The 26,918-nt window shown below is 54.5% G+C and overlaps 9 protein-coding genes across 9 annotated transcripts; 3 read left to right on the top strand and 6 right to left on the bottom strand.

Moving 5' to 3' along the window:
* Positions 1–110: 110 nt before the first annotated feature.
* On the bottom strand, positions 111–893 carry CORC01_01758 (emopamil binding protein; the record flags this gene model as incomplete). Its single annotated transcript, XM_022613412.1, has 2 exons — positions 111–571; positions 641–893. The coding sequence occupies 2 exons, from the start codon at positions 891–893 to the stop codon at positions 111–113; spliced, it is 714 nt and encodes a 237-aa protein (XP_022480138.1).
* Positions 894–1,490: 597 nt separating this feature from the next.
* Positions 1,491–3,553, bottom strand: CORC01_01757 (major facilitator superfamily transporter; the record flags this gene model as incomplete). The annotated part of the gene is made up of 6 exons (XM_022613411.1): positions 1,491–1,868; positions 1,926–2,086; positions 2,156–2,653; positions 2,748–3,070; positions 3,178–3,254; positions 3,311–3,553. The coding sequence occupies 6 exons, from the start codon at positions 3,551–3,553 to the stop codon at positions 1,491–1,493; spliced, it is 1,680 nt and encodes a 559-aa protein (XP_022480137.1).
* A 1,771-nt stretch (positions 3,554–5,324) lies between these two features.
* CORC01_01756 (uncharacterized protein) lies at positions 5,325–6,786 on the bottom strand (the record flags this gene model as incomplete). The annotated part of the gene is made up of 3 exons (XM_022613410.1): positions 5,325–5,533; positions 5,727–5,880; positions 6,184–6,786. The coding sequence occupies 3 exons, from the start codon at positions 6,784–6,786 to the stop codon at positions 5,325–5,327; spliced, it is 966 nt and encodes a 321-aa protein (XP_022480136.1).
* Positions 6,787–8,672: 1,886 nt separating this feature from the next.
* CORC01_01755 (uncharacterized protein) lies at positions 8,673–11,441 on the bottom strand (the record flags this gene model as incomplete). The annotated part of the gene is made up of 14 exons (XM_022613409.1): positions 8,673–8,729; positions 8,801–9,039; positions 9,103–9,175; positions 9,278–9,356; positions 9,431–9,620; positions 9,721–9,799; positions 9,885–10,034; positions 10,106–10,248; positions 10,308–10,328; positions 10,397–10,436; positions 10,501–10,639; positions 10,742–10,803; positions 10,882–11,001; positions 11,100–11,441. 14 exons carry the CDS (start codon positions 11,439–11,441, stop codon positions 8,673–8,675), a joined length of 1,734 nt encoding a protein of 577 aa, XP_022480135.1.
* Positions 11,442–12,489: 1,048 nt separating this feature from the next.
* On the top strand, positions 12,490–14,641 carry CORC01_01754 (uncharacterized protein; the record flags this gene model as incomplete). Its single annotated transcript, XM_022613408.1, has 6 exons — positions 12,490–12,548; positions 12,854–13,015; positions 13,307–13,457; positions 13,677–13,825; positions 14,108–14,181; positions 14,394–14,641. 6 exons carry the CDS (start codon positions 12,490–12,492, stop codon positions 14,639–14,641), a joined length of 843 nt encoding a protein of 280 aa, XP_022480134.1.
* A 679-nt stretch (positions 14,642–15,320) lies between these two features.
* Positions 15,321–15,512, bottom strand: CORC01_01753 (uncharacterized protein; the record flags this gene model as incomplete). Its single annotated transcript, XM_022613407.1, has 1 exon — positions 15,321–15,512. The coding sequence occupies one exon, from the start codon at positions 15,510–15,512 to the stop codon at positions 15,321–15,323; it is 192 nt and encodes a 63-aa protein (XP_022480133.1).
* A 542-nt stretch (positions 15,513–16,054) lies between these two features.
* CORC01_01752 (uncharacterized protein) lies at positions 16,055–16,330 on the bottom strand (the record flags this gene model as incomplete). Its single annotated transcript, XM_022613406.1, has 1 exon — positions 16,055–16,330. The coding sequence occupies one exon, from the start codon at positions 16,328–16,330 to the stop codon at positions 16,055–16,057; it is 276 nt and encodes a 91-aa protein (XP_022480132.1).
* A 2,937-nt stretch (positions 16,331–19,267) lies between these two features.
* On the top strand, positions 19,268–22,300 carry CORC01_01751 (fungal specific transcription factor domain-containing protein; the record flags this gene model as incomplete). The annotated part of the gene is made up of 3 exons (XM_022613405.1): positions 19,268–19,572; positions 20,211–20,363; positions 20,647–22,300. 3 exons carry the CDS (start codon positions 19,268–19,270, stop codon positions 22,298–22,300), a joined length of 2,112 nt encoding a protein of 703 aa, XP_022480131.1.
* Positions 22,301–24,025: 1,725 nt separating this feature from the next.
* CORC01_01750 (uncharacterized protein) lies at positions 24,026–26,312 on the top strand (the record flags this gene model as incomplete). The annotated part of the gene is made up of 4 exons (XM_022613404.1): positions 24,026–24,837; positions 24,939–25,193; positions 25,291–25,583; positions 25,645–26,312. 4 exons carry the CDS (start codon positions 24,026–24,028, stop codon positions 26,310–26,312), a joined length of 2,028 nt encoding a protein of 675 aa, XP_022480130.1.
* Between the last annotated feature and the right edge of the window lie 606 nt (positions 26,313–26,918).

Raw genomic sequence — 26,918 nt, 5'->3', positions numbered from 1 at the left:
TCGAAAGAAGCACGAGGAGATGACTGACTGTGTCACCATCAAAGCCGGCCAAAAATGGGAACATCACCCATCCAGCACCAAGGCCGAGACATGTTCTATCCCGGCAAAGACTATATATCCTTCTTCAAAGACCTCTTCTCCAACTCTGCAACCTTGATGAAGACTTGTTTTGTCTCCGCGCAGCTCTTGACAATGAGATAAAAGGGGATAATGATCCAAAAGGCGTTGAAGAAGATATAATAACACCAAAAGTAAAAGTCTTCAGGCCGGCAGTAAATCATTTTGTCAACCAGCTTATCAAAGGAGCACGTAGCAAAGTACAAAACGTCGCCGTAGAGCTGTCCGAGGCTGATAATGATTTGCAGTGGGTGGCGGAGGGGATGGCCGGTGACGATAAAGTAGGCGCACGCAAAGGACAGCGGACCCCAACAGAAGGCCGTGATGGTCTCCATGCAGACGATGAAGGAGTCTTGGGTCAGATATCGAGAGTCTGAGAGAGAGTACTCCTTCCAGAGCTGGCCGAAGATGTGGAGGGAGGCCGGCATGCGGGATTGGTTGTAGGAGAAGTAGCCTGCTCAGGGTGTAAGTCGAGCTGTTCACCGCTGCTGTCGAGGCTATGTGTCAAAGTAGTAATACTGACCTTCGAAGAAGAGGTGAATAAAGGCGCTGAGAGTGAACCAAAGTGCCGTGGCAACTTCGCCATTCCGGAGGTTTGGGCTTGTTCTCTTGATGATGCGGTACGTGGGCGCGAGAATGGCGGTTGCCCCGGCGGCAAACATCCCACGCAGAGCATGCGCGCCGAACGTGTTGGCAACGTAGCCTGGAAGTAAAGCCTCCGTAGGGAAATACGGGTGAGCCGGGATAGTGGTGTTCATCACGATTTCTGCAGCCATTGTAGGACTTTCGGGTTTTGTTTGTCGAGCCTGAATTCTAGTTCTGGCAAAACTCATCTGCTGTTAAAGAAAGTTTGTGAGTTTTATGAATGTTCAACACGTAGGATTCCCTTCCATGAGCCTTGACTCCACTCTGCTCCAGTCGGGAGAGCTACCATCCGTGTCGTGCCATTTTCAGCTCTAGTTTGCGTAGAGACATCTGCCAAGTGCTGAGCAACCTCACATTCTATTGGCCCCGCGTCGAGCATAAGCAGCAGCCAAGCGAGATTGCACCAACGTCGTATTCGGGTCCAAGCATTGCTGTCTGACAGAACTGGACTTTGGTGATGTTTTCCGGCGCCGCCAAGGACACAATGCCGATCCGGGGTCCGAGTATGCCGGTGCCCGAGAATTGAGCACTGGGCTGTTCCACCATGTTGCACACGGTAGGGAACAAGGTGCACATGAAGCTTCTGAATATATCTGCTTTGCGATTTTGCCAGCGGAGTGTTCTATCTCTTTACCGGCGCCCATTACCTGTGAGTTGGATATCTATTACAATTACAAACCTTACATTTTGGCACTCCATCCAGCGCCTAGTCCCGTTCCTATGACTTCTCAAACGTCGCCTTTCTTCTCCCCCTTCTTCTTGCGGATATCAACCCAACCCATTCCCCACGAAAGCACAAACGCGAGACCGCCAATTCCAACGAGGAGATAAAACACCTCGCCGATGCTTTTTGAATAGGCCATTACCACCCCAGGCAACTCAGCTTCCGGGACAACCGTCCTGAACCCTGTTCCGCCCGCGGCCAGGATGGTCTTCACGTCCACGGCCGGGGCGTATTTTTCCAGGTTCTTGCCCAGTCCTTGGCTGAAGATGACCTCACCCGCTGTCAGGAAAACGGCTCCGCCAAAGGTCTGCAAGAAGACCAGGGTGGCCATCGATACGGATAGGAGCGCGGGTGGGAGGTTGGCTTGGACGGCGATAATGTGCTAGAGAACCACGGACGTTAGGTTGCTTATCCCCCATCATATGGCGGTGCATCTCACCATTTGCATACAGGCACCGCGGCCCGCGCCGAGAAGAATTTGATATCCAATCCACTTGGCAGAGTCCGTTGACGGATCCCAGGTAGAGATAAGGCCGTTGCCGATCGCCGATATGACGGAACCAGCGACTGCCCAAGGGAGGTAATATCCCAGCCTACCAACTATAAGGGGGGTTAGCATCTCCGCCTTGCCAAAGTAGAGCATCAAGCAATCGACATTCGTGAACTCACCTAAAGCCCCAGAGGCCACAGCAAAGATCAACTGGGTTATGATGGTTGGCAAAAAATGAACGCCACCCTGAAATGGCGTCTCACCCTTGACGCTCTGGAAGTACATTGGTATGTAGTAGCTCGAAACTATTGTGATGCTCATGTTGAAGGCTCCCACAAGACCGCTAGTCCATACGATTCTGCTTTTGAACAGGCCCAGCGGGAGCATGGCTTTGTCGTCTCCCTGTCTGTACTCCCAGTAGATGAAAAGCCCAGCGGTGGCGGCCGCGCCAACGAATAAGCCAATAACTACGGAAGAGTCCCATCGATAATCGTTGCCGCCAAATTGCAGAGCGAGAAGGAACATGATGGCCGCGGGCGCGAAGAGGGTGAAGCCTGGAAGGTCGAGGTGTCGGTAGATCTGGAGGATGGGGACGGGGACCGAGATTTTGGAGGGTATGTGGATCAAGAATAGCATGGCTGCAGTGACAGCACCAATGGGAAGGTTTATGTAGAAACCTGTGTCTGAACTTAGCATAATTCCGAAGTTCGATTCATGGCCCAACTGTCATATCAAAGTAGTAAGCAAGGTGAAAAAGGAAGTGAAACTTACACCAACGCCATGTCGTGTATTGTGTCAGCGCTCCTCCGACGAGAGGCCCAAGAGCAATTCCAATGTTTGCAATTCCAATCATGATTCCGATGGTGAGCGGTCTTCTCTCCAACGGAACGGTCGCGCCGATGATCGTCAGGGCACCGTTGAAAAGCCCGCCGGATCCCATACCCGAGATAGCACGTCCCACGATGAACATTGTTGACGAATTGGCGAGAGCGCAGATGAGGGATCCAGCCTCGAATATGAAAAGGAAGGTAAGGAAAATCTCCTTTGAGCGGAGGTGGGTGTAGAGCTTGCCTGCTAGGGGCTGCAAGGCGGCGCTAGGTAGAGATACAGATTAGTTCGGTCGATTCAAGGAGTACCTCGCTCGGAAGCTTTCCCCTAATTACTTCACGAGGTTACTGGGAGAGGTACGGAGTTAACATACCCACATAAGTTATACGCCGCACCGTACCATCCCACATCGGAAAGGGAGTTGAATGCTGTTGTGATTTCTGGAACAGCCTAGGCCAGGTATCAGACACTTACTCCGTCAAGAAAAGTCAACCAGAAAATCATACCGTGGTGATGATTGACATGTCGAGCAACATGAGAAACACGACCAGTGTTAGTGCCGCAAGGACGAGGATGAGCTTGACCCCCTCAATATACTCCTCCCCTGCTTCCCCTTGGTCTACTGCCGTACTTCCCTCATCTTCGGTACCAGCTTCCCTTCTCTCGGTCTGTTCAAGGTCGGAATCGTTGGATGGTGGCAGTGGCTTTTCCGACATGTCGTCAAGAACCGGAGTTGTTGATGGTTGCATCGTTGCCGATGCTGGTGTTGTATGGCGGGTCTCGGTCAGTTCTCTGAAACTTCGTGAAGTAGGCCGGTACATTTCGCAGGTCTGAACAACATCTAAACAGAATTCTGGGTATGAATGAAGTATATATGAATCTTGGCAACTAATCCGTATGTAACAGGTCAGATGAGGTTTATGAACATCAAGCCAGACTAGTACACATTTGGCTGAACTCCGCTCCATTAGTCCCTCCATCTGAACCCCGTCGAGCCAACAAAATCAAAAGGAAACTGCCTAGCCCGCATTCCTTGGAAATTAACCCGCTCGGGTGTTCAAACACGACTAACCCGGAGCACGGTAAGGCTGGTACTAGCGCATTCTCTGCACATCCGGGGTTCGCACGAACACCGGGTGGACTTTTTGTAAAACCCGGTGCCAATGATTGGTCACAACAAAGTGGAACATTCGCCTCGGACATACTTGCCCCGTCTCTGTCCACGGATGAGTCAGACGCTTATTGTGCTGGCTGTTTGGTTGACCGTTTGTTGGTTTTGGATAAGGGAGGATTCGACAAGCTGCATGGTAAAATTGATGACGAGTCAACCTGTCAGCAGGGTTTAGTGCCAAGAGGTTCCTCAAATCCGTCCGGTCACCCACTATGGCTCGGTTTACGACCACTGCAGCGATCTTCCGAGGGCAGCCCCTGCATTATTATCTCCCAGCAAACAGTACCGGATCCAGTCTGCCCCGGCGCAGGTAGCCGCAACTCGGACGCTTTGTCGGTTAATAATAGCCACTTAAGATCACTTGACAAACACACGTACCAAAAGCCCTATCGGCTGAATCCACAATACCGCCGCAGGCAACGACCACAGTTTACTGTATGCAGTATGAACAGTAAAGACAGTACAGTCAGCGAGAGAAGCAAGAGCGATAAGGACGGTGAAGCCAGCAGAAACAGTAAGAATGCAAGAACGGCACTGACAGCGAGGCTATCAAGGTTAATCAAGACAGCAGGGGTATTATAAGGTACGGTAAGGGGCAGCAGAGCTACGCAGGATTATGTCTGAGAGAGTACGTGGGTTTGTTGTTCGTTGTCTGTTGTTTGGTTGGTAGTCGAAGATTTATTGTTTGGGAGAGAGATTCGGGGACACAAGGCAGGCATTGATTGGCTCGGTTTGCTCTTGGTATTTGCATGATGTGTTCAACGCACACTGTCCTCGATACTATATGTACAAACAATTAGAGCAGAAAACTAGAAATAACAGCGAATCATACCACCGTTCGGCCGGCCACATTTCAGAAACCCATCCCCCGGTGATGCCCTGGCCAAGCAAGAGTGCCGCACTGCAAGGAAACGAACTTCTGTCGAAATTCTTAGCTCTCTCACACCCAGCGATCTCTTATCGACTACCAGTATGCTTCCGCTTAGACATGCTTGACATCCCCGAGTGTTCGCCCCGGGCGGTCCTGAAGCAAAGTGGCATCTTGGGTCATCTAGTCACTCAGAAACCAGACAGTTCGTACCCTGACAGTGAGCATTGTGTTCCAAGTAGATGCCTGTCTCTACAGATGAGCAGAAACGAATTCATTGTCTACTTCTCAGTCAAACATATGAATCAGATGTTTGGAGAGTGTAACTATAAAAGCGGGCGACTTAACCTAATGTTTCTGCATTTGCCTTTAGAGTTGGGGCAGTTTCCATCTTCGCACCATTTAATATACCTCACTTCTTCATCCATCCGATATGACATGGGATTTATGCCTTGTACCCAGGCCATGTCCAATGTACTAGTCACTGCGAATATTTTCCTTCCCTCCAGAGTGACTCTGGAGCCTTCCAGTCTCCAAATGTACTCAAAAAGGCATAAAGGGCACTTGACGATATGCGTGGAGCTTCTGAGCAAATCGTCATGATTATCATGTGCCATGAATTTCCCTTCAAGATGTGTATGGTTTTCAGCCCAGCAGGCGCAACACTCTTGTCGACCCTCTGGTATATCGCTGTTTCCGTAATGTCGATAGCATTGATGGAAAGTATGTGTCTCTGGTTCTCTGAAACAAACACAACGATCCCACTGGAAGGGTACCATGAATGCTGTGTCGGTGAATGAAATATGGGGGCAGCAGAGGTCGTGATAATTTTCCTGAAGTTGCCATAGAGCCTGACAGAGAAGGGCCTTTGTCACAACCTGACCTGCCTTCAAATCGTAGGCCACAAGCTTCCAACCCATGGCAACGTCCATAAACTCGTCGGTGAGCGACTCCTTTGGCGAATACACTATCCTAGGCTCTTTGCCATGTTCTCCAACCATTTCAACGCAATCTCTACAATAGAAGATCGGTTCGTCCTGGAATGAGGTTTGGATTTCTTGCCCGGATGAGGCTGTCGGATCGGCGCGCTTCAAGTACGTGGAAAGTTGCCGCCAGGACATGTTGGCATGTGAGCATACCCTCACTTCTCCTTCCCAACCGATACAGACGCGGGTATCGCGATCGTGACCTAGTTGATCACTGGAAAACCAGGTACGGTCGTGATTCATGTTGCAGCCTGAACAAAAAGGTCGACGGACTTGGTCTACCGCTCCTATAAATCCCCTTGTCTCATCATGATCTTGTTGCGTCGGGTTTGGGGAGTCAATGATCTTCCTCACAACGCAGATGGCCTCTTTCAGGAGCCCATTGAGCCGTACCTCGTAATCGTAGATAGAGCCGTTGGCAGACGACCGACCGTAATTTTCACGACACGGCTGGCACAAGAGTTGTTTTCGACGCGACTCTTTCACCCTGACTAGTTCATCTCTGGGGATCCAAAACATCATTGGCGGCGAGAAGCGAGGCGGCGACATTTGGCCAGCCAAGACACTTTGCATCAGCTGTTGAAGCCGTTGGAGCATCGGCTGTCGGCGATAATCGTCAAACACCCCGATCGAAGTCAGATGCAGGAAAATGCGCGAAACTTGCCGCAGTCTGAAAATATCCACAGCCTCTAGGTGAAGGATAATTTCAAGTACGAGCTCTCGGGGAATGTTGTAGAAGCGGTTGTCCTTTCCGTTCCGTTGTTGTCTCGTCTCACAGTCTTTGCGGTAATGGTATCCGGTGAAGAAATCTGCCGAGACAGAATTGGCGATGATTTCGCGATCTTGGAACGTGATGATCCCATCGTCGGAGCCATCATGGACTTCAGGGATGGCCATTGGGTATAGTGCGAGAGGTACCTCGTCCCCGGACCAATACACCGTCAGGGCGGTTCGCATTTGATTCGAGTTCGTTTAGAGATGCTAGCTCACTGACGATGCCAGCCTTTATATATGGGTGACTCTGTCAGTGTCAACGTATCTTCAGTGGAACGCTTGAAATTGAGGAGAATAGAAGAAAGAGGGATTCTCGATTGGTTCAAGTTCATTAAAATAATATAATGGAACCTGCTCCCTCCCAAGTCTCAAACGAATTTAAAGTTTTTATAAGTCACGAAAAACGTTGATTTTTAGCTAGCAAGGTACCATCACTAACCATCAAGCTCCCAGGATTCTCGCGGACTTTGAGTCCGTAGAGATAGATCACTTCGCCACCTGATTAACCTCGCATCCAGGGAAACCACTTCCAGTTCCCTCGCCATTCCGATCGCAGTGGCCAGTGTATACATGTAGCTATCACAGAGTCAGTATGTTGTCTTTGGTTGGAAGTGCTTGGTTGAGGGGAGAGAGCTTGTGGCAATTGTGAATTTCTTCGTTCAACAGTCATGGAACGTTGTCAGTTGTCACTCTTATACGAGTAGCGTCTGTCGTTGACCATCTATGGCAGAGATCCACAAGCCTCTCATTGGATGAACATTACATGGTAAATCCCAGAGAGTGGCACTCGGTTCCAGCAACCGCGTCTTCGATTATTTTGGTTCAGGCAGGTAAGGATCTGCAAGTTACCAAGTAGCAAGCTGCCTCTCTCTTTCTTTCTCAGAAACATGGTCCTGGTTCCTCATGTGTTCCCGCGAAAGGTTAATTAGGTAACCAAAGTATCTTAATGTGATTAGTAAGCGAGGTGGCTTGGTCCTTGCGGTGAGCTTGACAACGCGTGAGATGATTTACTGAAAATCAGCCGTCTAACTGGCACCTCCCGCGGAGGCGGATTAGGACCCCGGATCTGGAACGTTTTATCACAACATGAGACATTTAAAGAGTTTGGGCGCGGCAGGCTATGAGTTGGTAAACTACTCAAGGCACCTTTATCGATATGTCATCGATCTGATGTAACACCGCCTACGTGAGTGGCCTCGGTCTCCTCTCATGTTGTTATCAGTTGACGTTGTGAAAATTCCAGCCCTGATTGAAGCTCTCCCGCTACCACTTACTCAAATACCCTGGGGGCTTGATTCTTCAAGTATTAAAATACACTCGTTTCGACGCGATATCGCAGCAACGTGACATCTGTACCCCACAGTTCGATACTTAATGTACAAGTCGCTATACGTCAACCAGAAGCATCCGCTCGCGCACGATTATTTGCAAGCTTTTCATCCATTAATTCGAATCAAGAGGGTGCATATTGCCAAAGTACGCAGAAAGCCACACGCTCATTCCGTGGAAACGCAACGAGATGAGAAATATCTGGACCAAAATCACGCCGGTGACGACGACCCCAGAATCCCTCACAGGAGCGACACCACCTTCCAACTGCCATCAACAATAAACTCACAAAACGACCGTAATGGTTCCATAACTTCCCCTCTGAAATGCGGAAAACTCCCATAGTTACCATGCAAGCCACCTCGAAATACGACATGCTCAAAGGGAGCAACGGCTACCTCCCCGGCCCAGAGCAGGGTCATCCCGGCCGAAGATGCTCCTCGTTTCGGGAAAGATCCGGGGGTCCGGGGGTACAGAGGGTACGAGAAAACCATACTAGGATTTCTTGACCAGAGTCTCATTGATTTAGTTTAGAGGATTCGACATCACAATAGGCGAGCACCGCCTATTTCATCGACTTCATTACTAATATCGAATGTCATGCTTTGTCAGTGAAGAGGGAAAAGAAGTAGAAGTAGAAGGAGAAGAAGAAAACTCAAACAAAATATGTCTTACTATGGAACAGCTCAATTCCTCGTCACACGATAGATACAAAACTCAAGCACACCCATTTCCACAAGTCACAGAAAAGAAGAAATCTCAGGAACCGACCCCTCGCCCAAATTAAGAGCCATAACCTACGAAATAACCACGCAGTCAGCCTCATGAAAACTCTCCAATCTGTCAGTCTCTCAACAGAAGAACTCACCTGCTTCCCCCGCCCAGCCTCCGCCTCCTCAAAAGCCCGTAGAATCACAGCCTTCCGGCTCTCGCTCCTACACCGGAACCGGACGGGCATACGCTCGCCCGGATTCCCAGGTAACGCGGCGGCGTACTCGGTAAACGCGAGCGGCGTCTTTGCCCCGTCGGCCGGGGAAATCTCAAACGCCCAGAGAATGCGCATCATCGTCACGATCGCGGACCGTTCCGCGACGTGATAGCCGGGACCTGGTGCGACAAAAGTGTCAGTATGGATGCTAAAAGATTGAGGCAGAGAGAAATCAGACGCACAAACGCGACGGCCAGCTCCAAAGGCAAAGTGATCTCTCTTGGTCGGATCCTGCGCGTTAATGCTCTCCATTGTCTTGAAAACATTTGTCAGTCTCTAGTTCACACACAGCCTCTCTATAACATGCTGAAAGTAAGAGGGGTGGGGGGTGGGGATGGAGAGCTTTGTTTTACTCACAGAAGTTTCGTCATTCTTGAATCGTTCCGGCCAAAACCGATCAGGATCTTCGTGTCGCGAAGGGTCCCGACTGATAGCACTGCAATCCCGAGCCCAGTCAGATGAATTACTCGGCAAATTTCCAATCCTCAAGAAAAGACTCGAATGGCTTACTATGCGTTGAGATGAATCCGCGCGCCCTTGGGCAACCTGTACCCCCCAACCTCCGTCTCCCGCGACGTGATGTGAGGATGTCCCAGCGCCACCGGCGGCCTCCACCGCCACACCTCCTTGAGAAGCATACGAACGTACGGAATCTGCGCGTAATCTTCGTACACTGGCGGTCTATCACCGACGACCTTGTCTAGAAAACGTAGAATATTCCGTTAGTACGTCCCATCTGATGTATTCTCCTACCAGAGCGGAGGTGAGTGTCAGCTTCTTTTTCCAGCAGTACTACTCACCAATATCCGCTTGTGCCCGGGCCTGAGCATCGGGGAACTGCATCATGGCCTCGACAAAGGACCACGTCGTCATTCGGCTCTAGCAAGGTTGTGTAACTTGTCAGGATCCACAGTCGCCAGTGAAGTCAAGTTTCAGGGCAAGGTTGATAGATGGGACCGCTTACAGTATCCGCAGAAGCGATGATCAACGCGAAGCTCAAAATCGCCAGCTCCTCCTTGCAAGACAAGCCCTTCAAGTTCTGGTCGGCCAAAGCGGAACCCAAGAATGTGCCTTCAAAAGACGAATCTCCCTTTTCCATGCTTTGCTCAACAGTCTGCCACAACCAAGCTTTTAGCCAGCGTGTTGACAGGATGCGCGGGGGTGTACCTGATAGGCTTGACTCACCTCTAATCGCTTCATCGCCCATGCGAGATCCCGTCTATACCTCGCACGTCCGCTTCGTTCCCAGGGTTTGAGGAAAAGAGGCAACTTCCCCAGAGCAGGAATCAGGTCGATGATGTTGGAGCCGGGAAATGTGTCTGCTGGCACTATTAGTCCACCCAACGACGTGGGCTTTCGCGATATCCTGGGAGGCGATGGATCGTACTAATGATTTGGTATTCCGTCTCTGCGTTGATACCATTAGTAAATTTGTGCAACCGCTTCAGGGACGGCCATTGGAGAGTCTTCGCGCACCTTGCAGGAAATCAATCACCGCGTCATCCGTATCGGGTATCTGCAACACCACCCAATCAGTACCTAGTCCCATCGCAACGGCAAGGATTCAGGCAATGTCTCACATCCATGCCCATGATAGCCATGGCGAATGCGCTGTACGTGTACCGCTCAATGGACCTCAAGAGCCGACTCCTCGAAAACCCGCCAGATGGTTCGATGACGTTTTCGTGGAGGAATCTCATTGTCTCGTATTCCAGAAGTCTGTAGCCTCGTCAGAAACACCGTTCAGCAACCTCAAAGTCAATTCTCAAAAAGCTCCAGAGGTTCAAGAAGGGAGCGGAATTTGAAAGTTTGCCAACTTACGGTATAATCTTCTCCGCCTGCTGCGTATTCGTGAGCAGCTGCTGGATCACCTTTCTTTGGTTCTGTAAAGTTCAAAAGTCTCAGTTTGCCACCATTCGTATCCCAAAGCAACGTTTCCAGACAACGTGTAAAATCCTTACCTTCCATATCGGATCGCTTGCATGAAGGAACAAAGTATTGAACCCATTATTCAATATATCACTCGACATGATCCAGACAGGCCTATCCGCCGTCAGAGCAGACTTCTTATCAAAAAGCTCCTAAGCCATTGTCAACACAACTTCAACACCACTACACAACAGCCGAACCATGCATATGATCACTTTGCATAGCATGGACACATAGACTGATAACTCACTTTGACCATGACGTCCGAGTTGACATAATAATCAACAATATACCCCGTTCGAACCCCAAATATTGGGCCATACTCCCTCGCCCACGCATTCAGTTTCAAGTGCCACCTCCGCGCCTTGTTCTCCCTAATCAAATCCGTAAGATGGCCCAAAACTGGCTTCGAGGGCGGCTGTGGGGGTAAAGGCAGTCCGTATGCTGGTCTTGTCATCGACCGTTTCCACAAGATCAGGGCCGCCGTCGTGACAATGCTGCAGAGCAAAAAGGCCGCCGGGTGCGCCAGCGCCGTCTTCACGACGCGAGACGAAGAAAATGCCTCCATGGCGTTGCTGGCAAAGGAGCCCATGGTTCACGTTGTGTTGCAAACGGATGAATTCCCGGTCCTTCTCCATAAGTTGACAACATCGACGGCGAAGAGTTTGTATATATTGCGTGTCGCAGGCAATTACTAGCATTGCTCCTTCGTGATTCGACGTTGAAAGAGGGTCGGATTTCCCGCCCTTCGACATCCATGTTGTCGTCGCTAGCTTACGGTTTGCTGCAATAGACCTCGATTACCCCGGGTTTTGGGACGGAACGGCTCAGCCCCACCGGCATTGCCGCCGGGCCTCCGGAAGGGCGGGGGCCAGGGAAGTGGGTGGGGGGATGTATGTATGTATGTTTGTGTGTGTATGTACCACATCCAGCGTGCTAGCCTGCGCGACGGAAGTCATACAAGCCTCAAGTCAATGGCAATTACCTATCAACGAGGTATGATTGGGCTGAGCTCAGCAGTACCATGTCTACATGTGGTGTGCCCGTGACTGGCTTTCCTCTGCCCTGGATCTTTGCTGAGCGGTGTTGTAACGATGAAAGTTCCACTGGAGTCTTTCAGATCACCTGGCATTGACTAGACCACGTCGATTGATAGCCAGAAGCACCAGGGAAGTTCCCGCCAATGTACGGAATGTCGGCGCCAAAGCTGCCGGCTCAACTCGGATGTCCCGAAAGTCTGTTCCTCATCCAATGTTAGAGAGTATGGCATTTCAAACAGAAAAATGCATGTTTCTAAAACTGGCACCAGTAAGTTCGGCAAGGGCCCGTGTGCTGTGTTCTTTGTGTTGCTTTTGGACCGGCTTGTATATCACAATTTACAACGAGGCACCGACGAGTAGTCTACCAGTTGGGTGAATCTGGCGATTCATCAGTGGAAGATGCAATGCATGTGATATCCATGAGATAAACTGGGGGAACGAGAAGTCGGTAGTCGGCCGAACTATATTATTTACGGACTGCGTTCGACCGAATCGGATGATTAATGCAGGCATTCTCCGTTGAGATACGGTGCTGGTGCATAGCGGAGGTGACAGGGCTTTGGCTTAGCCGTCGGGTTGAGAGTGATTAATCAAACATGAATGTTCGCGTTCGCTGCGGTCGCAATTGCTGCTAGTGCCGGCATCGTCGGAGAACGGAGGTCAGCAGGAGCCCGCTGACATATCCGGGCGCGTGCCGTAGAGGCCGGGAAGTCCTGCACTCGGCTTTTGGGCTTATCGCCGACAGGCGAGTCAATCGTAAGGACTCCCGAGTCAATGAGTTGGGTGCGACACCCTACGAAAGCAGCTGCTCGACTGAATATCGACATTCACAGATCTCAATGCGTCGCGATACCATCGAAGCATGTTCGCGATGCTGTCCCGGATGGAGCCGTACCGCGGTAGCCGGAGTAGCCAACAATGATGTGCTCCGTAGGTTTCTAATAATCAAAGTTGCGGGGGACAGAGCCACTCTACACGTCACAGATCAGCCGAGTGCGACATCCGCTTCAGAGTGCGATGGGCAGGGGTGCGAAAAACGAGAGCATCGTTCAAACTCGGACGTTCGCTTGGCCGCCGTTGGCTTTTGTTTCCAAGGAGGAGGGCGGCAGCGGATGGTGCCACACGGGTACGGGAGATTCTTCGGCCGTACATTGTGGAATCAATCCCGCGGTCGAGAGTGAGTTCAGGTGACGTGAGGCCTTGTGATGCTGCGCCGTTGCTTTGGTCCTTGGTTCATGGATGATGGGCGACGGTGAAAAAACCGCACCAGACATTTGCTGAAAAACAGGAGAAAAACAGCAGAGGAATCGACCCAGACTGGTGCTTGCTGCCGTCACGCACTGTGTTGCGGCAGGTTCTCCCGCGGACTTGAGCGACTTTGATTGCTCGGCTGCGGGGGATCGGTGTGGCCTCTCAGGCGTCTAAGCTTCACCGAGTGGATCTCGCCAGCGCCGGTGGTCCGGAAACCGGCGGAAGTGATCCCGGACAAGACCCACTTGACCAATGTACCCCAAGGCCGCAAGGCCAAAACGCTGCGCACCCTTGTCGGTGCACTGATCGCCGGTCGTGTGAGAATTTGAGAAATGCCTTCGTTTCGGCTGGTTTGATTCACCAGCTTTGGTAATCACTAATCAGCCCAGCACATCTGACCGCAGCGGAGCGTCGGTTGCCTTCCGGAGTGGTATTTGCGCTTGCCTCGGGTCCCGCCCCACTAAATGACCCGGTTGATCCATTCTTTCCAACTTTTTTTTCTGATGCTCGCAAGACAATGATCACGATAATTCTAGTCAGGTGGTGGGTGCATGTCATCGAGCAGATCCTGTGGTGCGCACATGGCCTCCTCTCTCGAGACACCAGAGGCAAGGGAGAAGGCGCGCCGGACCATCGTGCATCTCCCCAAGACAATACGGGGCATCACAGCAACACCAGGGCGGAGGTGTGGTGTGGTGGGAAATGACATCAACTCCGGGCATGGTAGCGCTGGGTACAGCGGGCAGAGGTCCCGGGAGGAGGCAGCAGGGGCAGGAAAAGTGGACGTACCCTCCGGATTACACGGAGAAAATAGCGTGGCGTCGTCAGCGACATCAGCTTACAGTTTACTTGACACGTCCACCTGGCCCCAGCGCTTCAGTTGCTGAAAAATAGCGCACCACAGTGATGGCGGCCCTCGTGTGTGTCTGTCTCTACGGCATGGCAATCGGATGTTCCAATGTTCTAGCCGCCGATGCTTTTCGTCGCGCAACCTCGCGGCTCCCCGGTTGAAGAAGATCGCCAAGAAGATGGTAATGCACAGTAAGAGCATTTATTTGTTTCTGGACAGACTCATGAGTTACACAATTGCGTGCACCGTGTCGTATGTTGGGTTTCAGATCACGCTGCTTCGGTAACATACCTAGGCATCGTATGGTGCAAGTGTGCAGTGTGCCATTCGTTTTGTTTGTGCCGCGGACCGGCACGCTGAGCTGGGTTGAATTGGCACGCGCGCGCCGGGTCGGGGTGGGCAGCAAGGGAACCATCATCCGCACTGGCCAGGGTTGCCGGCAACACTACGGCGGCAGAGATGAAGACCATCCCAGAAGTTCGGGCGCGAGCTTTGGGGTGCATGTCCGAGGTCGCACGAATGAAGCGCCTCGCCAAGGAACCGGGGGACACTGATGCTCCAGAGAGGGCATTCAAGACCCGGTCGTTCAATGTCGCGATTCTCGTCAACCGAGGAATGAGTCGGAACAGGACGCGCGAGAGTGGTGGATAACGCCGGCAACCGCCAGCCCCGCCTGGATATCTGCCGAGAACTGAGCAGTGAGCAGTCTGGATTAGGCTTTCTTCGGTCGCCGGGAGAGTGTTCAGACGCCCCGCAGACCAATGCAACACAACACGCTTCCCCGGCCGAAATAGATAAACGTAGCGAGTTCCGAGGGAGCTTCAGAGACGTAAGACCTACTTAGGAGTGCTGCAGAGCCTGCAGAGAGGCCCTCACGACCTGAGGTACTAACTCGACTCAGAGAAGGCCTCTCGGCCAGCCCACCAGCCAAGTCACACTGTGCTCTTCTACTGCTGCATCTCCCTGCAGCAGCGACGAAGCAAACGTTGCGTGTTTAGAGTAGGGAGGGTAGTTGATCCAGCTTGATCCCGTACCCGACACGTTGACAGTGCGCTGGGGCTTGTCGTTGTTGTCCCAAAGAGAGATATCTCCCCCTTTTACAACCCGTTGTGCCTGGCATCTTCATATTTGTTGGTGAGATTCGGGTTCGTTACTAGCTACAGTTTGCACTCGTGCGTATCCTGATATCCCCGACCAAGACTGGAGGCAATACGGCTTGAGGACCCGGCGGATGATGCGATGGCGACGTTCACGTAGGTATCCTTTTTGGTGAAATTACGGATGGAGGCGAAGAAACGGCCGGGGTGGGGCATCGACCGCGCAAGTCCGCCTAAGCACGGGGGACGAGCGAGGGAAAGTCCATGTCCAGGCCCGGGGCAGCGAGTTTGATTAAACAGAAATTTGGCGCGTCGCCGGAACTAGATAGCGCTGAACACTCTCGGGATTGCAGCTCCATGGTGAAAACTGGGGGCGAGGACTTGATGGGTGGATGCCCCCGGAGCGAAGGCGGAGTAGATTGCATAGCAGGCCCGGACGAGGCGGCAGCTTTTCCCGGCCTTACTACTTGTGCACAGTGGAAGCAACAGTCACATCGACCCTCGGCTAGCATGCCAGTCTTTCGTTCCAGGCCAGCTCGATGGCCGGGACGAGCAGTGGACTGGCTATCCTGCATAGCAAGGCTCCTGTAGCATCATCGCGAAGGGGTGCTGAAGTATTTGTAGAAGAATTGCAGAGTGTTGATGATGGCGGTCCGGTTCGCGAAGGGAAGACACGAAACCGAAAATAGCCTTGTTGGGTGACAGCCATAGCCCAGCTGACAGCCATCGGCCCCGTCCGCGATGAAAGCAGGCTGAATGACTACACCTGCATACCCTTTGGTAATTTATCACGAGCTTGTCGAGTCTTTGAGCAGAGTCGATCTTCCGCGCAGCACCGCTGGAGTAGGAAGTTCATCGGGCGACAGTAGTTGTGAAATACAGTTCGTCGCTTCGTCTCCGGCACCCCTTTGGTCTCGATCGGTAGTCCCCAAAGGGGCGAACGGTCCAACGAAAGCGCCCTGCCGTATTACTTGAGAAAATCAACGTTGGAAGGGGGGGCGGCCTTCCGCTGAAGTTGCGCGGCGCGATGATCTTGTTCAGGGAAGGGCAAGCTGGCGTAGCCCTGTAGCCGCCGGTTGGTTTTGGGCGTTCCGTGGAGTTCGGGGGAGGTCGAGTACCAAGAGGACTCGGAAGAGAGTGCCTGGGTGCCTGGGTGCCTGGGTGCGATAACGACTCTGGGACCAGGGGGGCGCGGCGATTCTAGGCCAGCCCGGCGGCTTTTATCGTCCACGCCCCATGCCATGGCACTGTGCCTCGTTCACTGGCGCTCTGGAGCTCTGCCGAGTGCCCAATATCGTTGAAGTTTGCACGGTTCAAGTCAGGCCAAGTGGGCGTGGCCCGATCGCTCTATCCGCCCTTCACATTACGGTGTGGGCCAAAGCCCGGCGTACCGCGGGCATGGCAGGGTTTGTGACTCTGTGCTGCCGAGGCGAAAGCGCTGTAGCAATCGGCGGGCCCGGCCACGTCGCAGGGCAGTGGGAAAGTACCTCAGGACTAAATGGTCGGGTCCGAATGGCAAGCTCGGAGGAGGTACAGTGCCGGCCAAAGAGTCTTGTGTTTGTGGTGAATGAGAGTCGTCTTTTGAAGATATTTGAATAAGCTGGCAGGGGATGGGCGCAGTGCTTGCGATGGACATGGCAGCGCGCAGGTCGCAAAGGGAATATGGCGAGGCGGAGGGACGGTCTGCCCACAAGCCAGACGGTGCAATGCCTTGCAAACGGGATTGAGACCGGTCGGCGGCGGAGGCAGAGGACGGATGGATGCGAGACGCGAGATGTGTCGGGCAAGTATGCCGCAGGCACTGTGACGAGACTGTACGAAGTGTTGTTTTGGCATTCGGGCGACAGCCGGGCTAGTAGGACCTCATTTGCGCGTTTGTGGGTTGAACAGAGATATTTAAAATGTCATGATTGCCAGGCTGCGTAGAGCTAGGAGCGAGTTGATGCTTGAAGGCGATTATGGGAGGAGATGGAAAAGAAGACGGGGCAGGAAATGCTTCCTGAAGAAAGGAAATGTCACCCATACAGAGTACATTGTCGCTCTTTCTCGTCCATGGAGAATGCTGGAAAGAGAAGGCGCTGCTGGAAGAGGCCCGAGGCAGGTGCTTGTCGCGGGTGCAGGAGTCGGCACAAGATGTACATCCCAGGGCTGCGTGTCAGGCAACGCCAGCGCGCAGGCGCAGAGGCAGGTACCGATTCGATTAAGGCAGAGTGGCAGACACGGGCAACCTGGAAGAGGGGGGGAAGGGGGGAAAGAGAAGAGGGCGGTACTTTGATTTTGGTTAAGGTTGTTTCGGCTGATAAGTACCGGCTTTGTACCGACCCTGTGACGGACATTGACGCGGAAGGCAGAATGAACAAAGTGGGTCCCCTCGCTCCTGGTTTCCCTCCGTCTCTCCTCATTCAGCTCCGGCACCACCAGCCGATCCGCCCGTAAAACCTCAGCAGAGAACCTCAGGCCCGCCCGTCTGTGGGTGGCCCAGGCACCGCCGTCGCTCCTGCTCTCTCTCTCTTGCTTTCTGTGTCTCTCTTTTTCCAAATGACATTTTCGCGCCTGCCCCCGAACTACCTGTTCTATGTACGATTCCACTTCCACTCCATACACGCCCCCCCATCCCCTTCCCCTTTCCACCTTTGCATCTCTCTTTCACCCTTTCACCTTGCAATTGCCTCCACATTACCCTTCCTAAAAAGTCCGCCGACTGCTCCCGCTTCCGCAGGCCGTGACTTTCCCAGCCCGCACCGAGCTTGGCCAGCCCTGGGTGGAGGCGACCATCTGGCGACATCCGTCCGTCTCAGTCGGGGCGCAAGACCTCCTTCTCTGTTCCGTCTCCTCCACTCTTCCTCCTCGGGTTGACAGAAAGGGCAAGAGTAACGGAGAGGAATAAGAATCAGCAGGCGCAGCTCATTCGCAGCTCATTCGAAAGCGAGAAAATCAGACCGCGAGAGAGAGAAGGAAGTCAAGATGTTTAACAAGTGCGCAGTGCAGTTGGAACAAATGCGAGGCCCGCCCGACGGTGCCTCACGGTCTCACCTCACCCCGTGTGTGTCTCCTTCCCCCGTGTCCATGTCCCGTGTGCCGGTTCCCTCTCGCTTTCCTCACCCACCTCCGCCTGCCTTACGCCCACGTCCAGGTCTACCTTAAGGTACTTCTTTATTCTTTTTGGCCGAGGTGGTCCGTCATCCCTCTCCTGTTCCTGCTGTCAACTTCGTATTCTCTATGTGAAATTCTTGTTTTCCCATTTTTTCATTTTCCTCTGCTTCCCCCGCTTGCCCTCTTCTAGGTTCTGCCCTACCACACCCCCCTCTCTGGTTCTCTCCACACCCCACCCCTCCCTCCACTCCTTCCTCCTCCTCTTCCAACCACCGAAACCTGAGGACCACCGCCCGGATTTTTCGCCCACCACCGAGAAATCGCGGCCGACCCGTGCCCTCCGATTCTCTTTTCTTCGCCCTCATCAGAAACAAAACCACAACCACAAATCTATAACGACAGTTGCTTTCTGCAACACAATCAATCGCACCAGGCTGCTCCGACGTCGTTCCGGAGCCATCTCCAGCCCTGCCCGACCCTTTTCCCCCGTCGCCATCGGCCGCTGTGGGCGTTTTCCCCCGTCGCGTCTGCCCCCTTCCTGGCCTGACGCCGCCGCCCGCCCTCGCCCGCTACCTCCTGCCTGGGGGTCTCGCCTTCTGGAGCCACCCTTCTCCATAATCTCGGCGCGACGGGTCGTCTTTTCTCTGCGTCACCCGGCCCCAAAACTCTCTTCTCTTCCGGAGCCCCCCTCAACAAAACACTCCTCCTCCCGCTCCCCTTCCACCCCCGAACTCTCCCTTCTTTTCCTCCCTCCTCCAACTTCACCTCATCTTGATTCCGGCATCCTGACGCCGACCATCGCCGTGACCTTTGCGGACGTCACCACTGGGACCACGATATTATCCCACGCAAGCTCATCATACCTTTAGTGGATCAAGAAATCATCGCGTCGCGTCTGCCATCCGCCTCCGACCACGCGCATCCGGGTTTCACCACACAAACCCTACCGCCATCGTCTACTCGTCGGCGCACTCTGCTCTGCAGACACACACACACACACACAAGCTCCCTCTCTTGCGACATCGCGACTCATCGACATTGGGGCACACCTCAACAGCTTGCGCGTTCTCATTCACAATCCCGCACCATGTCTGCCAGCGTTGTGCGGTCTACCGCCCTCCGAGCCGGCGGCGCCTGCGTGCGCTGTCGCAAGGGTAAAACCAAGTGCGTCTACGAGAATGGTCGCGCTCCTTGCAAGAACTGTGCCAAGGGCATGCACGAGTGCTATTTGCCCTCCGAGTCCATGGCGCATCATCACGGCCAGTCACCCGCCCGCCATACCGCCGCTCATCGTCCTGCGCGTGAGAGCCTGCCTGCCTCGGTCCCGGCCGGCGATGTGCGTGCCGCCAACCCGGCCTCGACCACGTCTCGTCACGTTCAAACTCCCGAGAAGTAAGTCCTTGCAAGTCCTTTCCACCTGGCACCTTTATCCTACCTCTGCACTGCCCACCATTACCTGTCCTCCCGATCACATAGTCCCCCGCCTCGCCCACGCGCGGCGCACACGTTTTTGCGCTTGGCACCCAGCTGCCTCGCGCCGTGTGCCGGTGTGCTATTCTCGTCTCCGGCTGTGTCGCTGCCCACCGCCGCCGACCAGGGAGCGAGCTCGGCCCCCTACTGCATGCGGCCTGGGCGCGGTGGCTTGTTCCCTTCTCATCACACACGCGCCGTCATCTCTTGTTCCCCCTTTTTGTCCCGTCTGCCCATGACCCCTTCCCCTTGTTTCTTTTCCCCAAAATTTGTTTGCCACTGCCTCGATCTCCCGCAGACGGCGTTTCGTCCCCAGCCGACGGCATCTCCCACCGCCGCTAGCTTACCCTCGGAGCCGCCTTCTGACGGCGCTTTCCTCCCTCCTCGAGCTTCTTCCAATATCCATTTTCGTGTGCAACCCCCATATTCATTTCCCGAGTCACATCCCCGTCTCCGTCCACTTTGCGCTCCACTCTGCTCATCCGGGCCAGTCGCCGGGATATCTTCCACCCACCCCCAAACGCGTGCGCAAACGCAGTTGCTGACCTCAACCCCGCCAGACTTACGCCGGAGCTGATCCAAGAATGCGAACGCGTCATTTCCAAGACGTACCCGGCCTGCGTTGCTTTCCACAAGCCTTCGTTCATCCAGCAGCTCAAGAACGCCTCTCTGGACCCGGCCCTGATTTACGCGCTGCTCACCTGCGCCGCTCGGTACGTACCTGTCCTCGGGTCTTCCGATGCCCAATCCTCATTTCCCTCCTGTTTTGGTGTTTCACCACGTAACCCCGCAATGTCCGGCTTTTTTGTGGGTGGCGCGGCCTTCCGTTCGGAAGTCTCGTGTCGGCTCGCTTAGCCCCAATTGTCCGGACTTGGCCCGAATGTGTCACCACTTTTATTTTTTCCCATAGTGTCCGGCCGACGCTGTCGTCGTGCTGGCTGAGAAGATCTTGAGTGGATGAGTCCCCCCCCCGCTAACATTAATCACCTGCTGCAGAAGCTCCCCCACCCTTATTAGGCGCTATGGCGGGCAGTCCGGTGCGACCGGCGCTGCCGAGCACTTCGCAGCTAAGGCCATGGGCATCATCAATCAGAACCTCGACACTCCCAGCCTAGCTGAGATTCAGGCCATCTGCTTGATCATCATTCACGAGTGGGGTTCCCGCAATGCTGTCCGTGCCTACATCTACCTGGGCCAGGCCAGCCGCATGGTCCAGATGTACCGCATCCTCCACAGCCACCATGCGGCCGTCAGTGATGCCGATAGGTTCCTTCAGGACGAGTCGTTCCGTCGTGTGCTATGGCTGCTGTACATCCTCGACTGCTTGCTTACCAGCACTCCCGGCCGCCAGCCGGCTCTGTCCGCCAACGACACGGCCGACGTCTCTCTGCCGTGCTCCGACATGAACTTTGCTTTTGGCAATGCCGTCTACGTACAAACCATCAACCTTTCGGACCCTACTCGGATGCCTACTGGCTCCCGTACCGATGAGGTTGGCGAGTTTGGTCAGATTGTCATGGCCACTCGCATATGGCGCGATGTTGTCCAGATGTTGATGACTACAACTACCGAGACTTTCAACGACAACGTCTGCTCCGGTCTCATGGGAGAAATTGAGCGCCTCCGTGCCTCTCTGTCGATGCAGTACGTCGATAAGCCCGGCCAGATCAACCTTCACATCACCATGGGCTCTGGTTTCACGTACGCCATGCTGCACTGCATGCTTCACTGCGCATCCATCTTCATCAACCGTCGCCGCCTGCTGCAGTATGTCACTGCGCCTGGCTTCAACCTCGAGAGCTGGCGCCTCACCCCCCAGTGCCACGAGATCATTGATAGGCTCTTTACCTCGTGCCACAGCACCATTGCCATGCTCACTGCTCTGGAGACTGGCTTTGACAAGGAGGGCATCATCTGCTTCCCCATCTTCATGCTCTTCTCGTCCTTCACTGCCAGTGCCACTGTTGCCTACCTGTCTCTGAAGGGCCTCACTCCTCCCAACGCGGTCGAGACTGCCGGTCATATTGTGCGCGACGGCCTCCACTTTATGCAGGATGGTGTTGACACCTGGCCCCTCATTAGCTCGTGGCTGCGTCACCTTGCCGTCATGCATAGAGTGCTGGGCAATGACGCCGTTGCTGGCAGCCCCAGTGTTGGAGGCACATCCGTTCCTCCTACCAGTGCTCCTCCTGCCGACCAGGCTTCTGTTAAGGACGAAGCCGCTTCGAACCCAGACACCAACCCCGACGCTATGGACTATGACCAGGGCTCCAACTCCAACGCTGGTGCAGCCGCTCCCCCGGCTCCTGCCAACAACCACACCGCCTCCGTCAGTGAGAGTGGCCGTGAGAGCGGCCGCGACAGCGAGCCGCCCGCGCCCCAACCCCGTCGTCCCGGCGTCACTACCATCAATGGTGGCTCTGGCGGCGTTGGCACCCCGGCTTCCGTGAGCCCACCTCCGCCCCAGCAGGCCGAGATCAAGCAATCTACTGAGATGCTGCCCCAGCCCCCCATTGGCAATGGCGTGGCCTCTGCTGAGCCTGCCGCCCCCGTGCCTCAGGACATGACGGCTAGCGAGCTTTGTTCCGCGTTCGAGCGACAGCTACTCGAGCTGGACGACCTTGCTGCCTTCATGGGTGGTGGAGTTTGACTCACCTCTGGATCAAGCTTCACTCGCTGAGGAGAGATTTTCAGTTCATTAACAAAACTATTACAACGGCCCGGCACCATCTCAGACCGACATATTGTACAGTACGACAAAAAATACTCTGCGGGTGGATTCTTGATCTTGCGCCGGGCGGTCCCTCACATCTGTTCCTTGGTGGGATGGTTGTGCCTTGATATACTTAGGCGCGGAGGGTGTTGTGGTGTTGGTGGTGGTCCGCGCGATTTCGATGGCATTATGGTATTCAGGGGGGGCATTTTCATGGGCTCCCTTCATTTGGAGCAACTGATATGCTTCTCCTGTGGCAAGGAAAGTAATGAGTTCACATTTTCGGCGTTGGGAGGAGGGTATATCAACTTTGGGCTGCGGCCAGCTCTACGGAGTCGTTGATTATGTTTTGCTCTTCCTGCGATGCGGCAACATCTGAGGAACTTGGGATTGCCTTTTCGAGGCTACGCTGCGTTAGTAAAAAGCAGCAAACATGGCGTTAGGATCGAGTCGCATGGTAACTTTTAATCGAATACCCATGGCACACACCATAAACTTGTTTCCCGTCTTACGCGAACTTGGACTGCTTTCCCTAAATCCCGTTCCACGAGAACCTTGCAGTGCGATACTTTCCCTAGTCCTCATCCTGAACTTGCTTGCCTCGGGGTAGATACTGGTCGTTGGTCGCAGGTGATCTGACTAGGGCACCTCAGGCACCTACCTAGTAATAGAAATACAGTGGCCAGTCCGGTGTGGTGTCTAGACGACCTATCCATTCCTCAGGTTTCCCCAGAAGGTTGCGTCTGCCGATGGACAGACAGATTTTCTCTCGGAGACATCTTAGGATTAAACAAACTACAATCTTCGACTGGAGAGTTTTGTGCTTGCTAAAATACCTGAGCTAGGCGGGCTGAGATACGGTTCTCCATGACAGGAGGATGGGATCTTAACGAGCCCCCTGATTTTCTCGGGGGCCTGAGATGATGGGCAGGACGGAACCCGGCGGAATTCGGGATTCGGACTAACTTGTATCCCGCTTAGTGCACTTGCGCCACATGAATTGAGAAAAGCCACAGGTCCATCTCGATCCACCACCACAAAACTGAAGACGTCGTCAGCAACTACGGTCGGAATTCAATGTATCTCGCTCCAACTCCGTCTTTCGACGTACTTATGCTGCAAGGTCCTCGAGATCGCCCACACCCTCCCACGCCTAAACCTAAACCCGCCGGGTTTCGAAGCCGTCCTTTCCTGTTCTTTGGCTCATTCTCATCGCACGTTGTTTCCCCCCTTCCCCTTCCTTTGCGCTGGGTCTCACTCCTGCGCTCACCAAACGGCATTTGCGATTCCCAATGGACATCTGAAGCCCGTTCAAGCTGTTGTGTTGCTGCGAATATCGTGATTCGTGAGAGACCGGCCTAGAGACACACGCAAGAGAGTTGATCGCCTGCAGCCAGAAAGCTTAGCTTGGCGATTTTGCCGTCCAACCACCCCGGAACCTGGCACCACCGTAACCATCACGCAACACCCGCTTCTCAAGTCCGCTTGCCGCACGCCTGCACGCCCGCCCGCCTGCAACCCCGGGAAGGGTTTCCGGATTCTTCGGCCCGCTTACCAAAGGAGGAAAGCCCCAGCAGTAAACCTACTTTGACCTCTTTACTCACTTCTGAGTCCTGACTGCCGTACGTCCAGGGCCCTCATCTGCTGAAAAGTGAATCCCGGATGCCGACGGGGATCGAAACCCGCGAGGCGGGGGCCGTCGAGTCGGTCAACAGCGGCATTGCCGCGCCCTACGGCCGGGCCTGCACCAACTGCTCCCGCGCAAAGTGTAAATGTATCCTCCGCCCCGTCGGCGGGGCTTGCGAGCGTTGCCACCGGCTCGGAAAGTCTTGCCAGCCGAGCAACCCCATCCGCAAACGCTCCAAGAAGCCACCGTCTAGCCGGACGGCGCAGCTGGAGGAGAAGCTTGACGGGCTCGTCACCCTGCTGAGGCAATCGGGCAGACCGAATTTGTCGGCTGACTTGGACGTTGGTGCTAACATGTCCGGCGGGCCTGTTTCCTCGTCGTCGACAACAGGGGCGGCCGCGGCGGGGAGGGGGCAGTCGCCGGAGATGGGGGATGTGCGCGGTGGCGGCGGCGGTGATGGCTTCGAGTCGGCGCAGCATTTTCACAAGGGGGACCGCGGGGACCGCGGCGCTTCGTTGCCGACGCCGACACAGACGGCCAGTCCCGAGGGTCCGGGGTTTGGCGAAGAGCTGCCCTCTCCGGACGAAGCGGAGGCTCTGTTTGAGGCGTTCCGCGGTCAGAACCTACAGTATTTACCGTTTCTCAACTTCAAGGCCACGATGACGGCGGAGGAGCTGCGCGCCGAGAGGCCGTTTCTGTGGATCTGCATCATGACGGTCGCGTCGAGGGTGTCGAGCCAGCAGCTCGCGCTGGGACAGCGGGTGCGGCAGATTTTGAGCCAGAAGCTCCTGGTCGACAATGAGAGGAGTATCGATTACCTCCTCGGGCTCTTGGTGATTTTGGGATGGTCAGTTCACGTTCATGCTCTGCTCTGCACTTGTTGATCTTCACTGTCGATGATGTGGCAGTACGTTTGAGTCGTCCAACTAACACTCTGGGCTGCTCCAGGGCGAATCACCAGCTTGGCAATAAGCCATTTATGTGTTTATTTTGTCAGATCGCCATTGGTCTCATCTTTGATCTGGGCCTGTCCCGCGACCCCTTGGACAACCTCAACCCCTTTCTCTGCTGGAAGGCTGCGCAGGAGAGGTCCGAGAGGGAGAAGACTGGGGCCGTGGGGCATATGCTGTATGTCAAGTCGCAAATGCCGCGGACAATGGAGCAGCGGAGGGCCGTGGTTGCGTGCTATCTCATCTCATCGTCGTAAGTGACCCCTCCCCAGCCCCCCCCCCATTCATCCCTTCCCAGCTCCCCGATTCCTGGTATTGGCAGAGACGGCCGGGCCTAACCCGCTTTGTAGCGTCGCGAGTTTCCTGGGCAAGATGGACCCTTTGCGTTGGACAACACACATGGACGAGTGTCTGCAGGTTCTCGACGAGCAGCCCGAGGCGCCCCCGGACCGGACCCTCGTCGCGCTGGTCAGAATGCAGCTGCTGAAAGAGGAGGCCGTCAAGGTGTCCTCGGCCTGGCGTCCCGAGAACATGTTCGACATTGTCGACGCACAAAAGACGCCGCCCGCCATGTACGTCAAGCTGCTCCAGAGACAGCTTCAGCAACACATCCAGAGCCTGCCGTCAGAGCTCCAAGGCACAGGTTCGTTTCCCCCTTTTGGTCATCGTTCGCAGCTTGAGCCCCCTCTTAACACCCTCACCAGACACAATCATCGCCCAGCTCCACTGCACGGAACTCTCCATCCAGGAAATCGCCCTCTCCAACAAGACTGGCACCTGCGTGCCCGCCAACCTCCCCGACGTGGCCCGCCTCGACATCCTCTACGCCTGCCTGCACGCCGTCAAGGCCTGGTTCGACCACTTCCTCACCCTGCCGCCCGCGGCCTACTACACGACGCCCTTTCTCACCTTTGCCCAGCTCTCCCACTGCACGATAGCGCTGTACCGTCTCTCCGTGCTCGAGGACCCCGTCTGGGATAGGGCGAGCGTGCGGTCGACGATTGACCTCATTGCGACGCTCGACGAGATTGGGGACCGGTTCATGAGGGTTTGCAGCGAGGCTGGGTTGAACGTGGATGTTGAGGAGGGGAACGCGTTTGCGAGGGCTGTCAAGACGATCAGGGGGCTCAAGGGGACGTGGGAGGCTTCTATGGCGCCGTTGGCCAAAGTTGATGCTGCCTCTGCTGCGCCGACGGCGGGGGTTGAGGGGGGGGCGTCGGCGTCGGCGGCGGCGGCGGCGGGGGTGCTTGGGGCTGGGACCGGGGCCGGGATGGGTGCTGCGGGTGTTGGGGAGGTTGAGATGGGGCAGTTTGGGTTGGATTTGTTGGATAATCGGTGGTTTACGGATATTTTTACGCCGTTTGACTTTTGAGCTTTGTTGGCTTGTCGGTGGTGCTTTGGTCACTGGATGGGGATGCTGGGATGGGATGTATCATGAGTACAATGTGGGCCTTGGCTGGGCTGGGCTGGGTCAAGACCTCTTGCGTCTGGCGTTGGGCAGTGGGATATGGTTTAGTCCTGGGTCATTTCACCGCTCCGTGATTGATTGGATTGTGTACGATGTACTCTGTTTGGGATTTGAGAAATAGGTTGAGATGGGTGTACGAGTTGTGTATATCTACTTCATACCGTAGGTAATGAGACTGGATATATCAAGCAAAGTGCTGCTGGACTCGGTGACCTGAATGTTGACGAGTCTCTGGAGACGGGAATGGGATGGCACGGAGGAGGGAGGACGTGTATAAAGCAGAGGGAGAGGGAGAGAGAGAGAGAGATGCCATGAACAAAGCAAGTCCATATTTCGTCACCTCTGGCATGAGTATGTCGAACTTTCGAGACGGGTGTGTGAGGGAGTTGACGAGCGAAGACGTCGAGCGTAGCCTCGTGAGTGAAGATCATTTAGCCGAAGAGCCTTTCTCCAAGCACAGATCTTCAACCATTTCCCCCAAGCTTGTTGGATGGTAATGAAAATTAATGA

The sequence above is a fragment of the Colletotrichum orchidophilum genome (assembly GCF_001831195.1).
Source record: "Colletotrichum orchidophilum strain IMI 309357 chromosome Unknown Scaffold_9.1, whole genome shotgun sequence".
NCBI lineage: Eukaryota > Fungi > Ascomycota > Sordariomycetes > Glomerellales > Glomerellaceae > Colletotrichum > Colletotrichum orchidophilum.
The sequence above is the reverse complement of the archived record's forward strand: the minus strand, read 5'-3'. Positions and strand labels throughout refer to the sequence as shown.